The 14,294-nt window shown below is 59.9% G+C and overlaps 1 protein-coding gene across 1 annotated transcript in view; it reads left to right on the top strand.

Moving 5' to 3' along the window:
• Positions 1-14,294, top strand: part of MACF1 (microtubule actin crosslinking factor 1) — a 136,260-nt gene that overhangs the window by 93,572 nt on the left and 28,394 nt on the right. Inside the window, exons 58-63 of the mRNA XM_084496861.1 lie at positions 9,312-9,473; positions 9,607-9,777; positions 10,622-10,788; positions 12,153-12,312; positions 12,790-13,116; positions 13,741-13,825. Of these exons, the coding sequence (XP_084352987.1) occupies positions 9,312-9,473; positions 9,607-9,777; positions 10,622-10,788; positions 12,153-12,312; positions 12,790-13,116; positions 13,741-13,825 (1,072 nt within the window). The remainder of the gene's footprint in view (positions 1-9,311; positions 9,474-9,606; positions 9,778-10,621; positions 10,789-12,152; positions 12,313-12,789; positions 13,117-13,740; positions 13,826-14,294) is intronic.

The raw sequence follows: 14,294 nt of genomic DNA, 5'->3' as shown, positions 1-14,294 counted from the left end.
CGTGACTTCTGTCCCCGGTGGTGGCGCTTGGTGGCTTAATGCCGACCGGCCGGTGACTTGGGGAACCTGCACGAGCTCCAGCTCAGGTCTTCAGGCCAGGCACACGGCAGGTTTTTAATTGGCTTTAGGACTTGCTGGATATTTCCCTAATGGTTTTAGAGACGGGGGAGCAGGGGAGGAGATGTGTTAGGGGAAGACTTGGCTTGCTTTTGGCACGTGACTTTATGAGGAAATAGGAAAAGAATTTCTGGCTGTGAAGCCGGCAGCTCCACGTCGAGCTCGTTCCTAGGAGTGGAACAAAAAAGCCTCCGCGCCCCCGGCCTGGATGCCTGGGATTCCTGGCGGAGGGGCCCCGGAGCGGTAACGGTCCCGCTGCAGCCGAGGGGCAGCGGGAGCCGTGTGGCTGCCCTGCCATGGCACGGCCACCCCTGCCGCCTTGTTTCAGCTGTGCCCCCTTCAAAACCTGCACCGGGGGCCGGACCCCCGAAGGATAAAGAGCTGGGCCCCGAGCTGAGCCCCGTGCATCTGTACGGGAGGGCCCAGGGACGGCGTGGGATGCAGGAGGAGCTCCCCCAGCTCCCAGCTCTTCTCCTCGCTCCTGTTTTATCAGGGTTACAGGAAAAGGGTTTCCAAAGGTTGTTTGCAACCAGCTCAGCTGGGTGCTTCAGGCAATGAAACGGGCGTTTTATAACCCTGGCAGCCTCCTCCTTTGCAAAACGATCGTTTCCATCTTTTTTTGGGGGGGAGAACCGGCCCTGGGAGCGTGGTGCTGGAGCAGTTGCTGGCTGCAGTTTGCACACCCTCAAATCGAGCGGCTGCTGCCCGTGGGCTGCGGGGGGCTCGGGCCCCCCCAGCCGTGCCCTGAGCTCCTGCCTCGAGTCCCCGTGGTTTTGGAGGCAGCAGGCACCTGCAGCACGCCCGAAAAATCAGGAAATCGGGGCTTTCGGCTCTTCTGGGCTCCAGCTCCTCGGCCGTACGAGGCACGGGGCTCAGCGGTGGGCGACCAGAGCGGCGGCGGCTCTTTGTGCCCGGGGGGGGGCGGGGGCAGCCCGGTGCACCGGGATGGGGAAGGGAAGGGAAGGGAAGGGAATGAAGGGGGGGACCCGGTGCCCGGCCGCGCCGCTCCGCCCGCCCCGGGGCTCCTCGGGGGGGTCCCTCCGGGACCAAGCCGCCCGCGGTGCTGGGGGGGTTCCGGGGGCGGCCGGGCCCCTCCGCGGACAAAAGCGGCCGGGGCTCGGGGGGGGGGCAGCCGCCGAGGCAGGGCGTTGCTGCTCTTTGTCGGGGGATTTGCGCTGCCGCCTCCCCCCGGAGGAGGAGCCACCCCGGCGGGGCGGGGACCGGGGGCTGCCGGCGACCGGCGGAGCGCCCCCCGGTAACCCCCCCCCAAAAAAAAATAAAATTAAATTAAATTAAATAAACCCCCACCGGGCTCAGCTCCGGGGCTCGGGGAGGGGAGAAGCGGAGCGGGGGGGGGGGAGGCTGCGGCTCTCGGGGAGGGGGCGGCGGCGCTGCCTCCCCCCGCCCCTTCCCGCCCCTCCCCTCCCCTCCCCGCCCCGCCGCCCCCCGCCCGCCCCCCGCCGGAGTTGGCGGCGCGGCGGGAGCCCGGTGCTGGCAGCGAGCGGCGGCGGCGGCGGCGGGGCCGCGGCGTGCGGCGGCTCGGCTCGGCTCGGCTCCGTTCTTTTGTTCCACCGGCTGCGCGGCGAGGAGCGGAGCAGCACCGGCAGCAGCAGCAGCAGCAGCACCGGCAGCACCGGCAGAAGCAGCGGCAGCACCGGCAGCACCGGCAGCGGGGGCCCCGCCGCGCCATGCAACCCCACGCACCGGCCCCGGGGTACCCGCGGGGGCGGCAGCGCGCCCGGCCCGGCCGCTGAAGCCGCGCACAAAAGGGCGAGAGCGAGCGGCGGGGAAGGGGAGCGCGGCCCCGGCCCCCCCCCTCCTCCCCACCCCGGCCCCGGCCCCCGCGCTGGCCCCGCCGCCCCCGGGCCGGCCCGAGCCCTCCCCGCCGCTCCCCCGCCATGGCCGGGCCGCCCGGCGGTGCGGAGCCCCCGCTGCCCGCCGCCGGCCGCCGCGAAAGTTAGTGCGGGCCGGGCCGGGACGAGGAGGAGGAGGAGGAGGAGGAGGAAGGAGGAGGAGGAGGAGGAAGCCGCCGCCGCCGCCACCACCGGCCGCAGCTGCTCCCCGTCCCCCCCGCCGGCTCCCGGGAACTTGGGGGAATTCGTGGCGATCCGGCCCCTTTCCATTTTTGGATGCGTTTTCCAGCCGATTTTTTTTTTTCCTGGGGAGAAAAAAAAAAAGGAAAAGAGCAGCCCCGGCAGCCCCAGCAGCCCCAGCAGCCCGCCGCCGGAGCAGCCCGGCCGGGGAGCAGCGCCGGGGCTCGGTGGCCCCGGGCGCGAAGGCGCGGTGGGGCGAAGGGAACAACAATGCCATCATGTTTTTGAGGCAGGAAGCCTCCGAGTTTGCCCTGAATGAAGAACTTCCTGTGTTTAAACTTGCACGAATATCCGCTGACAAGCTCAGTTCAAATGAAAACACGAGAGTCGGGGGGAGAGGCTAATTCGGACCAGCTGGACTTCCACGGGACTGGAGCTGGGCAGGGAATGCGAGGAGCCGCGCGGCGCCCGGGCTGCGATACGTGAGCGGCCCGGACCAGCAGCGCCTTTGTTGTTAAAGAAGGACACCCGGGATAAATTAACGGCCTCAAACTCCGCGGCTCCCTTCGCAAACGGTCACTGGGAATATTTGTCGAAGCTGCCGCCCTCGGATGGTTTTTGCAGACGGATGGCTTTTTGGGGGGGCCGGGGATGAGATGTGCTGTTCCGCTGCTCGCACCCCGCAATCGGGCTGCTGAGCCGCCCCAGTGCTGCGGGCAGAGCCTCCCGACCCCCTAGCACCTCTCCGTCGTCCCCGGCCGCCCGCCGTGGGCTTGGGACCTGCCCGAGATGTGATGCTCCCTGCGGTGCCGCGCGCAGGGTTGACGGGGCGGTTTCGTCATCCGTAAGGGCGAGAGCATGGGCAAACCACTGAGCAGGCCAGACTGTTTACGGCAGAACCGCACTTGCCTGGGGAAGGGCGAGGAGGAGGATGGCTACATAGAGGATTGCTACGTGCCCCAGCGGTCGATATACGACACGATGAGAATCAACGAGCAAATCGATCAGGGCTCAAAGCTCAACCAGCTTTCAAAGAGCACCCTCGGCAAGGGGGACGGCAGCACCATTTCCAGCAACGGGACCTTGGGAGCCGCCAACGTGTTCGAGTCGAGGGCGCCGGAGGCGAAGAAGCTGGACGAGCGGGTCATCTTCGACGCGCTGAAGCTCAGCAGCGACGTCTCCAAGCCGGCGCCAGCTCCACCCCGGAGGCGGCCGAACCCCGAGCGGAAGGAGAACGTGAACCGGCGGTCGTGGAAGTCGTTCATGCCGCCCAACTTCACCGAGTTCGCAGAGAGGATGGGGGCCTCGCTGAGCGAGGTGTCGGAAGCGGGCGCCTCCAACCCTTCCCTACGGGATAAGAGGGAGTCGAGCGCTATGCTGGCCGAGCGCTCCGGCCAGGCGGACCACGGCGAGCCCATGTCCGAGTCTCTCACTTTGGAGCACGTCTCCAAATCATCCGGCACGGCAGAGGCTCTGACAGCCATGCAGTTTGCAGCAGACGGCTACGGTGGTGCCGCGGATGAGCGCCAGCCCCTGCTGACCGCGGGCGATGGCCACGCTCGTGCCGGGGACCTGGCCAGGGCTTGCCGGCTCCCCAGTGCCACCTGGCCGCGGGCCAGGAAGAACTTCATCAAGGGTAACCTCAGCGATGGGCGCCAGGAGACCCTGGAGGCCTCCGAGTCAGACTGCACGGTGGAAAATGTCAACCTCTCCCCGTGCCTGAGCGAGGAGCTGCTGGATGCGGGACTGAACATTCTCATCACCTCCAATCTCAGAGAGAAAACTGAGTCTGAGCTGAGATTTGAGGAGGACGAGCGCTGGGTAATGATGGAGGAGTGGGAGGAGGCGACGCTGTCAGAGAGAGGAAAGGCTGTGCTGGTGGCAGAGGAGAAGAAGAGCTGTTGCTTGGCAGATATTTCTGAAGAAAGGGAACAATTTGCTGCTGCCGGGGACAGCTCTGCCCCCAGCCCCGGGACCTCACAGTCCTGCAGCACCCCAGGGGGTGCCTGTGGCCCCCTCGCTGGCAGCACGCGCTGCACCGAGGATGTGGCGGTGCAGTGCGAGGCCGAGGACTTGGCTGTGGCTTCGGAGCGCTCGGCCAGCCCCGCTGTGCACGAGCTGTCCGACACGGACTCAGTGCAGATGTTCCTGGAGCTGGAAGAGCAGTGCCAGGATGAGGACGAGGGCGATGGGGCCGTCCCTGTCCTGGTGGAGGTTCAGGTCTCCCCACTGGACTCGGGGGGAGCGGACCCAGATTCAGAAGAACTCCCCGGGGCTGCAGTGGAAGCGTGTGAACCTACTGCCCCCTTGGAAATCAGCGCCTCGGACTCTGCCGTCGTGTCAGATTTGGATGACTTTGATGTCACCTGCAGCTCGCAGGTGCTGAGCGCGATGGAGCCGGCGACAGAGCCCTTCTCAGAAAGGGACACCTCGGCCATCACCCCCACGGACTCAGACGGAGGGGCTTCTCCCAGCCCCCTTGCCACAGCGGGGCCGGGCTCCAGCCAGCAGCACTTACCAGCGCTGGTGGAGGACGTGCCCGACCCGCTGCTGGACCCAGAGCCCACGGACGGCTGTGGAGTGGCAGTGCTGGTGGCTGCTGGGGTGGCATCTCCCGAGATGGGCACGTGTCCAGCCCCCAGCTTTGAGGCAGCAGGTCACCCCAGCGCTCCGGTGGGGTGGGGTGAAGATGACCAAGACTTGCTGGGACCCCCCTGTGAAGTATCGCAGCTCCCCGAGGAGACCTGTCCTGGCCGAGCGTCCCCGGCTCGGCTGTCCTCCTGTCACCCCCTGGCTCCTGACACGGTGGCAGAGGAGCCGGGGTCCCCCCTGCAGCACGACGAGGTCGGTGTTGAGGGCACGGATCCATCCGAGAGCTGTCACCTTCTGCCTGGAAGGACTGAGCTCACCACCCAGGATGTCCCCGAAATGGTTTCTGAGGATGAAACCGCAGATTTGGGACCAGAGAGTGATGGATCTGAGGGCCAAACCTGTCCGGCAGAAAGCGGGGATGTTTGTCACAGTCCTCTGCCACCTTCCCACACCGGCTCTGTATCAGAGCCGGAACCTGAGACTCCGATGCTGGTCCCAGTGCCTTCAGAGGGCCTCCTGTGGGACGCGGTTCCCCCGGAGCAGGCCCTGGCTCTGGAGGGGGCCGCCAGCACCCAGGGGTCCCCCTGGGAGGTGGCGGTGGCACACGGGGAGGCACCGGCTGCCATGCTGCAGCCGGGAGACCTGGACTTGCTGTTCGGCTGCGGCTGGGAGGAGCGGCCGGCGGCACGGGGCCAGGCCGTGGCGTGGGGCACCCCCAGCCCAACCGCCCCCGAATGGCTTCCCAGCACTGCCCTCGATGCTGGCCTGTGGGACACCGGGGGGCTTCCTGCTCTGCCTGACCCACCGGCACCAGGGGACGAGGTTGTCCCCGTCCCCGAGCCCCAGGCTCTGGAGATGCCACCAGACGCTGGGGATGCCACCGTGGATGCTGAGGAACCGTGCGTTGAGTGCCCACCTCCGGGTGCCACCGCTGTGCCCGTGGTGGTGGAGGAGCTTCTGGAGGCCCCGCCGCCCTTTGCTGATGTCCCCAGTGCCCCGCTGCCACCACAAGCGGCCGACTCGGTCCTCCCTGCAGTCGGGGCTCTCGGTGGTGACCCCCCAGAGGCGGTGGTGGCCTTGCAGGATGCAGACGACTTCCCCAGCCCGCCCGTGCTGCCCAGCCCGGAGCAGCTCTCCGATGAACTGCCGGCTTTGGAGGACGACCCCAGCACCTGGGCGCCCTCCGCAGAGGTGGCAGCTCAGGATGCTGCCTCCACGCTGCCCGGGATGGAGGCCGCAGCCTCCTCCTGCCCTCCTGGCACCGCGGAGCCACCGGGGCTGGCGACTGGGCTTTGGCTGGGTCTGGAGGACGCCCGCTGCCCCCCGACCCCCGGAGCTGCCCCGGGGCACGGCAAGGGCATGGTGCCGGTGGGCACGCCGGGACCCCCTGCCACCGCTCTGCTCGCAGAAGGGCCTCCTGCTCCACCAGATGGATTCGTTCCAGATAATGAGGTATTTGTTACTCAGGCACTCGCAGACGGTGTTTCAGGCATAAAAATCGCTTTATTTTGTGATTGAGGGGTGGGTGTGAAATCACAGTGTGCTTGATAACTCGCTGACACGATTTGCGGGGTGCAGGCTTTGGTAATTGTCTCCTCAGCTCTTCGTCTCGAGCACGGGCTTGGAAACAGCCTTCTCCCTCCCGATTATGGCTTAAAATTGGCAGAGAAAAAGTTTTGGGGGGACCGTATGTTTTTATAAACAGGGGAGGCAAAAGACTTTAACTGCTTGATTATCTAAACTATTGTCTTAAACTTTCTTGGCTTTTTAAAGCGTATTATCCTCAGACATAAATTACAGACTTCTTCAGAAAAAAAGTAATTCTTGCCAGAGTGCAGCGGGGTGGTTCCCATCTTTGAAGCAGAAAGCGTGGTGGAAGACTGAATCCTGTGACACAAATCGAGGGGGAATAGCGGGTCCTGTGCAGTGACTGCCTTCTGTAGCCCTCTGAAGGGGGACGGTGCCGTGGGGGGCTCTGAGCCCACGTGGAAGGGCAGCCGAATTCCTTCTCTGTGCTGGGGTTTGCTTTGCCCTGCCTGGAGAGACCCCGAGGGGCGCGGGTCGGTGGTGGAGTTCCCGTAAGCGAGTGCTGATTTAACACCGGATTAGCAGAAATATCGCAGAGGAGACATCAGAAGTTAGTCAGCGCTGAAAATCCCGGTTCGGTAGCAATTACTCATCTCTTGTGCTGTGCCACCCATTTAAAAAATGCACACGGCTGAGCTGGGGAGGCTGTGTGTGGGCGCACCGGGCTGGGCACCCGGGGGCACCTTCGGAAGGGAAAGGAGACGTCGGGTTATGGCAGCGTGCATGGCCCAGGCTCCCTGCTCTGCTTTCACTGCCCCCTGCGCGGTGTCCCTGGTTGTTAACCCCTTCCAAATCCCCCGCTCGGTGCCGTGGGGGCTGTTGGCAGCTTTGGGGTGAACGCTGCCGATCCTCACACCGAGGCGTTTCCAGCCCGGGGGGCGAGGAGCACAGGGAGCTGGGGTGCAGTCGCTGCAGAGATGGGAGAAGCAGAAAGCAGAGGGATGCTGTGGGAAGCGTTCGCAAAGCGAGGAGGAGGAGGAGGAGGAGGAGGAGGAGGAGGAGGAGGAGGAGGAGGAGGTGTAGTGGAGCAGCTGCGCTTCTGCTCGCCAAGATGTCTGTCCAGCCGCTTCGCTCAGCGCGAGCCTCCTCGCGATTTTCCGCGCCGCGAAGGGTGCACGTTAAATATTTGCTTCATAGCTGAGTCACGCTGAGGTTAATGAACTAAATCGCTGGAATCTTTCATGAGTGAAGGAAAACAAGCATGTTCCACATACTTGCTCTTCGGGCCGTTAGCGTATGTGATTATCTTCTTAATGGTCCTTGTGCAACCTCAGCGCTCCTGGGCTGTACTTATTCACGTGTTGCAGGTCTCTGTCACCTGATGCCAGGGCTTTCTGCTGCCCTCCCTCCCTCCCTGTCTGCTTCTGCAGTCCTGGGGTTTGTTTTCGCAGTCGGTGCTGGTGTGGAGGGCTCGGACCACGCTCAGCCGGGGCTCGCGCTGTGCTGTAGTCGAACGTTTGCATGCCAGACTTATCAGCCTGGTCCTGTCGGGGGTTTGGCTGCTCTCACAGCCAGCTCCATATATAAACAGTAACAGGAGAAGTAGCTGGGGAATTGGTGATTTCATGTCACCATTTACTTCGTATAACCGTAGCATAATTCTCCCTGAGCAAACAGCTCTGGACAATGTCTTCCAGCACACCCTTCAGTCCATGCCCTGCGGTGATACCTCCCTGCTCTCGAGCTGCTGTGCTCTGACAGGAGGAAGTATCCTTCTCTTTGAAAATGGGGAGAGAAAACCAAGGCAGCCCCTCTTTTTCAGGCAGATTTGGGTTTTGGTGCTTTGGCTTTTTTGCCTGCTCTGTATTCCTTCAAAGGTTAAGCGATTACCTGGTACGGAGAACCGTGCCGCCCGCAATCCACTGCTGTGCTGGGAGGGGGGGGGGATTGCATTTTAGGCTCTGTATCCGAGGGCATTTTTAGATGCCGTCAACGTCCATATATTCTTGGGCACGAAAGGAGGAGGCACGCTTGAGAAAGCAGGCACGCGGCTGTCTGACTTCAGTTCCCAACGCTTTCCAAAAGAGAAAATGTTGCAACGGGGCCGAGCGCTCTAATCCTTCCCAGTGTGCGCCGCAGGGTGACCTGTGCTCTGTATGAGCTCGTAGTCCAAGGGCCCAGAATAAACAGAGAGCGACTCCGCTCCCTTTTTTGGGGATTGTGCTGCAGGCTGTGGGGACGCAGAAGGCTGCTCGGGACGGGGCCCGGCGGTGCCGGTGTGCCGGAGGGGGCGCGTGCTGCGAGCGCTGCCTGCTCGGCGGCCGCTTGCAGCAGATCTGGAGCTGTGATAAGGAGCACTTCGCTCCTCCACGGAAACAGCATTGGCCCTGCTGCCTCTCGTTACGATGGGGAGCTTCGTTCGCTCTCCTCCTCCTTCCCCATCAAATCTTTTTGTTTTTCAAAGCTTTTCCCCGCAGGATTCCCAGGCAGGACCGTGCCAAATATGTGGTGCGGTAAATGACTAGCACATTAATTGCCTATTGCCTTTGTCTTTCGAAACACGGCTAGCTTCTCAGTGTCTGTAATTTCGTGGTTAACAAAACTTGCATGGTGTCAGGTCTCTGTTCTCAACAGCATCGCTGTGAGAATTGCTTTGTGTTTTCCCCAGAAGCATTATTTCCCAATCGGATGACTGACCATAGCCGATGCTCTGATTTATTCCCTGATTTGCATTTTCCACCTTGTTCTGGTGCTTTGAAAAAGGAGTTTTCCCATTTAAAAGCAGGGGTGGCTGTGTATGGACCCCAAGCTGTGGGCTCCAAGCCAGAGAGTGCCGGGGATGTTCATGTCACTGGGTCAAGGTGCCGGAGGCGTGCAGGCAAACCTGCGCAGCTCCAATAAAATCAATGCACCACGACAAGCAGGAGCTGCTGCGTCTTTTCTAGAGAAGGGAGCCTGGTGTATCCATGGAATGATAGAGGGGCTGGGCGAGCAGCATGCGGGTTATAAATAGCTTTTCTCTCCCACCCTTCCCTTGCCCAGCTGTTCCAGAAGGAGCAAGTGGATCCTCTCCAGCTAAAACTGCAGCAAGTGAATGGAGTCGGTCAAGGACTCATCCAAAGCGCCGGGAAAAACTGTGATGTCCAAGGGCTGGAGCATGACATGGAAGAGATCAACACCCGCTGGAACACCCTCAACAAGAAGGTGAGAATGCGGGCAGGGGCTGAGCCTGGTCCCGCTGGGTCTGCTCCAGGAGCGGTGCTGGGCAGGGGGCTGAGCCCCGTGCTGGGGGCTGCGGGATCGCCCTGACACCGCTGTGGGTGCGGGTGCCGTGCAGGTGGCCCAGAGGATCGCCCAGCTGCAGGAGGCCCTGCTGCGCTGCGGGAAGTTCCAGGACGCCCTGGAGCCCTTGCTGAGCTGGCTGGCCGACACCGAGGAGCTCATCTCCAACCAGAAACCTCCCTCTGCCGAGTACAAGGTGGTGAAAGCCCAGATCCAGGAGCAGAAGGTGAGCGAGCGCAGCGTGGTGGTCGGGCTGGTGTGCAGGGAGGGGGAGCTCTGTTTAACCAGATGTTTTTGGGGTCCAAAACCAGCTTGGGTGTAGCTGGGAGCTACACAGGTCTGCTGCTTGCTCAGTGGCTCTCCTGCTGGTTCCCCACACCTCAGTGTGGGAAGCAGGCAGCTCATTTGCCCACACGTGCTATCTGCATGGTCTAAGTCTCCAGCGTGGCTTTATTGTCAAACTGCCTCTTGAGGTTTGCTGCTGGTTTTGCTGGTTGGCCACGTTTTTCCAGCCCTGGATTCGGTTTTGTTTGTGCTGATAATTCTGCTGTGTCAGGAGCAAGCTGGTGTTGCAGTTACTGGTTTGGGTATTTGAACAAAACGAATGTACAAAGTAAGCCAACCCGAGGCGCAGCAGTGTTTGCAGAGATAACAAGCCTGGGTCGCAGCCTGCTTTTGTGAGCGTGTGGATGAAAGTTCAAGTGCGGTCGTGGCAAAATGTCTTAAAAGTGAATTCTTACTGAGGCTTGGTCCATTGTGTTGAGATTTTGAAGAGGAAATTTAAGGGAAAGTTAAAAGCTTGATCTCAGTAGGTTTGGGGGAAGGATGGGGAAGCCTCTGGGAAGTCCTCTGGCGCTGAAACCAGTTCAAAAGTGAAACCAGTCTCTTTTGAACTGGTTTTGATGGTGGAGGCAGAAGGCAGTGGTTATCCCACTTGGCTGGCCTTGGTCTCAGCCCAGTGCTTATCAATGGTTTTCAGACAGGGAAATCTGATCCCTGAGGAATGCAGGAGGTTCTGCTGACCCATCTGGTAACTTCTGTCCCCTTTCTCTCGTTTTTGCTGCTTAAAGCTGCTCCAGCGGCTTCTGGACGATCGCAAAGCCACTGTTGAGATGATCCAAGCCGAGGGCGGGAGGATCGCGCAGTCGGCCGAGCCAGCAGACAGGGAGAAGATCGTCTGCCAGCTGGAGAGCCTGGAGAGCAGATGGGCAGGGCTGCTCCGCAGGGCAGCCGCCAGGTGAGAGCTGCAGGGAACGGGACTGTGCTGCCCCTTGGCTCGGAGCCGGGAGCTTTCTCTGAGCCTTTTTTCTCTCTGTGCTCTGCCCCTCGCTCCGTCTGCACGCCGGGTGAGCTCCCTCAGGCCTCTTCCTGAAGCCAGGGGCATGCTGGAGGCAAGAGCTCTGCTGCTCTTCTGCATTCCTGGCTCGATCCTTCGTGGGCAGCTCTGGTAGCCCAGAGAAGCAAAGAGTTTTGTTGGCTTTACAGCCCTCAGAGGGTCTGTTACGCTGGCCAAAAGCATGGGGTAGGCTTATCTTGCAATTCATGGCGCCCCAGAGCTTTACGGAGTTTGGCCACTTGCGCGTCCCCTCTGTGACAATGGTGCTGCTTTTATTGTTCTCGGGCTTGTTTTGCTCGATGGCTGGGCTGGCCTCTGGCTGGAGCTGGAGCTTTTGTTCCTCGCACGCACTGGTCAGCGAGGCCAGAGGCCGTGCAGGCAGCCGCAGGTGGTGGTTCGCTGCTCAGCCCCGGCAGCCGCTCCGCCTGCATGGGCAACAGCACGTGGAGAGCTGGCAGGGAGCTCTGTGCAGATACATCCTGGAAACCACAGCTGGAAAACATGAGAAATCAAAGCCTGTTGGGGAGCCGAAGTAGATAGCGGTGGTTTACAATGGCAGGGAAGAGCTCAGATTAAACAAATTCCCTGCAGGGGATGGATGTTATTTTTATTCCTTTAAGCTTTAGCATCTAGCTTTAACAGCAACATCCTGTTGACACCTTTCTGCTGCCTGAATCTCATTTACAAGCTTCTTGTTGCTACATCAGCTAATATGTCTGGTTACCCAGTCACTTCTGAGGGCCGAATTTGACCTCCTGGTGCTTGAAATGGCTGCAGCCTGGATGGACTGTCCGTCCGGCGCTGTGCCGCTGCCAGGCTCTTTGAACAGCAGCTCGGAAACACCAAGAGCTCGGCTACGAGCTGGCCCACATTGAAGGCTCTGCGAGGTGGGGATATTAACGGCAGAAAAGCAGCACAAAGGGAGCCTTTCTACCGCCTTCACTGGAGAATGAACTGGATCCTAAAGGAACAGCTGCAGGAAAAAGCTTATTTTGCAGATTCTCTGCGCTGCTTTTTGTGTTTGCGTTGCAGCTTGCCCGACAAGGTGTCTCACCTTGCGCTGCACAGAGCTGCTTCTGTTCCTCCTTCCTGTCACGGTGCTTTCCCAAGTATTTCCACTTTGGCTGCTGATTCTGTTGAAGCCCGTTACCGCTTCCTGGTGCGGAGCCCCGTTGGCAGCGGGGCAGTGGCTGTGCTCAGAGCTGCTTCCCGTTCTCTGTTCCAAGGGAGCTGCTCCTTAGTGTTTTGTTTCATCCCTGGTACAGGCAGAAGCAGCTGGAGGACATCCTGGTCCTGGCAAAGCAGTTCCACGAAACCACGGAGCCCGTTTCCGACTGGCTGTCGGTGACAGAGAAGAAGCTGGCCAATTCTGAGCCCATCGGTACCCAGACTGCCAAAATCCAGCAGCAGATCAGCCGGCACAAGGTAGGGACCCGTGCGTGGATGAGAGCCGCCAGTGGAGGCGGTTGGCATCAGGTCTCTCTCTGATGTTTCTGCTGTGGCAAGGTGGGTTTTGGCACAAACGGGTCTTGGTGGTGATCAGAGAGGATCCTGTCCATAGGGTCAGCAGCCTATGCGGGCTGCTTTACGTGCAGAGAAGGCTGCAAACCCTTGCCCACTGATGTGGGTAACATTTAATTGATGTCAGTGCTCCTCACGAGGAATGTGTCTGCTTCTGGTTAGAAAAAACACTCCCATTTTCATGTTTCTGTTAAACTTTTTTTTAGTATACTTTGCCCGTTCACGGGTGGGTTTTGCATCTCCTTCATTCCTTCAGTTGCGTTCATCGTTTCTGTTCCCCCTTTGTTTGGTTGCGTTGTTTTGTTTTGTTTTATTTTGTTTTATCTCATCTTTTCACTCATTTTCGTTTCTGTTGTCCATTTTGTCCTTCCCGGCTTCCAGGCTCTAGAGGAAGAGATAGAGAGCCAGGCGGCCGACGTGGCTCAGGCGGTCAGAGTCGGGCAGAGCCTCTCCGCCCTGAGCTGTGCCGCCGAGCAGAGGCTGCTGGCAGAGAAGCTGGACTCTCTGCAGGGCCGCTACGGCGAGGTCCGCGAGCGGTGCTGCCGAAAGGCAGCGCTGCTGGAGCAGGCCCTGTGTAACGCCAGGCTCTTTGGGGAGGAGGAGGTGGAAGTGCTCAACTGGCTGGCTGAGGTCGAGGACAAGCTCGGCTCGGTATCCGTAAAGGATTACAAACGGGACGTCCTGCAGAAGCAGCATGCTGACCAGCTGGTATTTTCCATTTTCTTCCACGTTTATGTTATTTATTTCGTTGGCGTTTATTTGCTTTATTTTTCCATTTGTTTCTGGTCTGACTTTAATTTTAACCAGCAGCAGAACAAGCTTTGACTGTTGTAGGCTTGGAGAAGCGTAAAGAGATTTCATGTGCTAAAAACAATAATTGAAGCCCCAAAAAACGGGTTTCCCAGGGGAAACTTCAAATGATTCATTTGCTTTGTGAACAATGTCTGAGCGAGCTTGGCCACCCTGTGCCTTTAGAAAGCTCTTTGCCGTTTCCAAGAATGTGAATTTGAAAAGCCCGGTGGGTTTCCCAAGCTAGGCTGGCCACCGAGGAAGCAGTCTGCTTCCGCTCCGTGGGGGCTGTGAAAGCTCTTTGCAAGAGTAAGTTCTTCACTAATACGTACCCTAGGGTTTGGGGTGGGTTTTGCTCTAAGATTGGTCTCAGAAGGCCCAGTAAGTCCCACAGCAGGGGGATGTTGACTGGACTGGAGTCAGATCTGTTGTCCACCCCTGCTGTGCCAGCAGGTCCTGCTCTCTTAGCGTCTGTCAGGTGCTGGCCAGCAGGACACAGAGATGACCGTGCAAAGGTTAACCCCAGTTTGCCTTTCTGTCCAGGCCCTGAACGAGGAGATTGTGAACAGGAAGAAGAACGTGGACCAGGCCATTAGAAATGGGCAGGCTCTTCTGAAGCAAACCACAGGTAAGGCAGGAGCTGGGCGTGCTGGGCAGGCTCTTATGGGGTCTAGGAAGTGCTCCTCACTGGGAGGTCTGTGCAGAGGAGGCTGCCGTCCCTCAGAGCTGCTAGGAAATTCCCCAAGTAGCTGTTGTACAGCCAGACCTGGATGCCAAGCCACATGTGCTCCAGCTTAGTAAATCCCAAATACCAACCCCAGCTCTGAGAGTGGCCATTCCAACTGGCTGCTCGGCGGTTCTCAGCACGGAGCGGCCCTGTAACACTAGGCAGGGTTTTCTCCTTGCATCCAGCTGCTAAATCACATGGAAAGAGGTTAAAAATACACCAAACCCTTTCCTAATATTGCTTTCCCATACTAAGCAGTTGTTGCTGTTGCCACGTGGGTGTGAGTTTGTGTTTATGAGTGGGAAGAGAGGTCGGGGCAATGCATTTCCTTCAGATGTGGTCTGCTCTGAGCAGATGTGCAGACCTCTGT

The sequence above is a fragment of the Aythya ferina genome, assembly GCF_964211825.1.
Source record: "Aythya ferina genome assembly, chromosome: 24".
NCBI classification, from domain to species: Eukaryota; Metazoa; Chordata; class Aves; order Anseriformes; family Anatidae; genus Aythya; species Aythya ferina.
The sequence above is the reverse complement of the archived record's forward strand: the minus strand, read 5'-3'. Positions and strand labels throughout refer to the sequence as shown.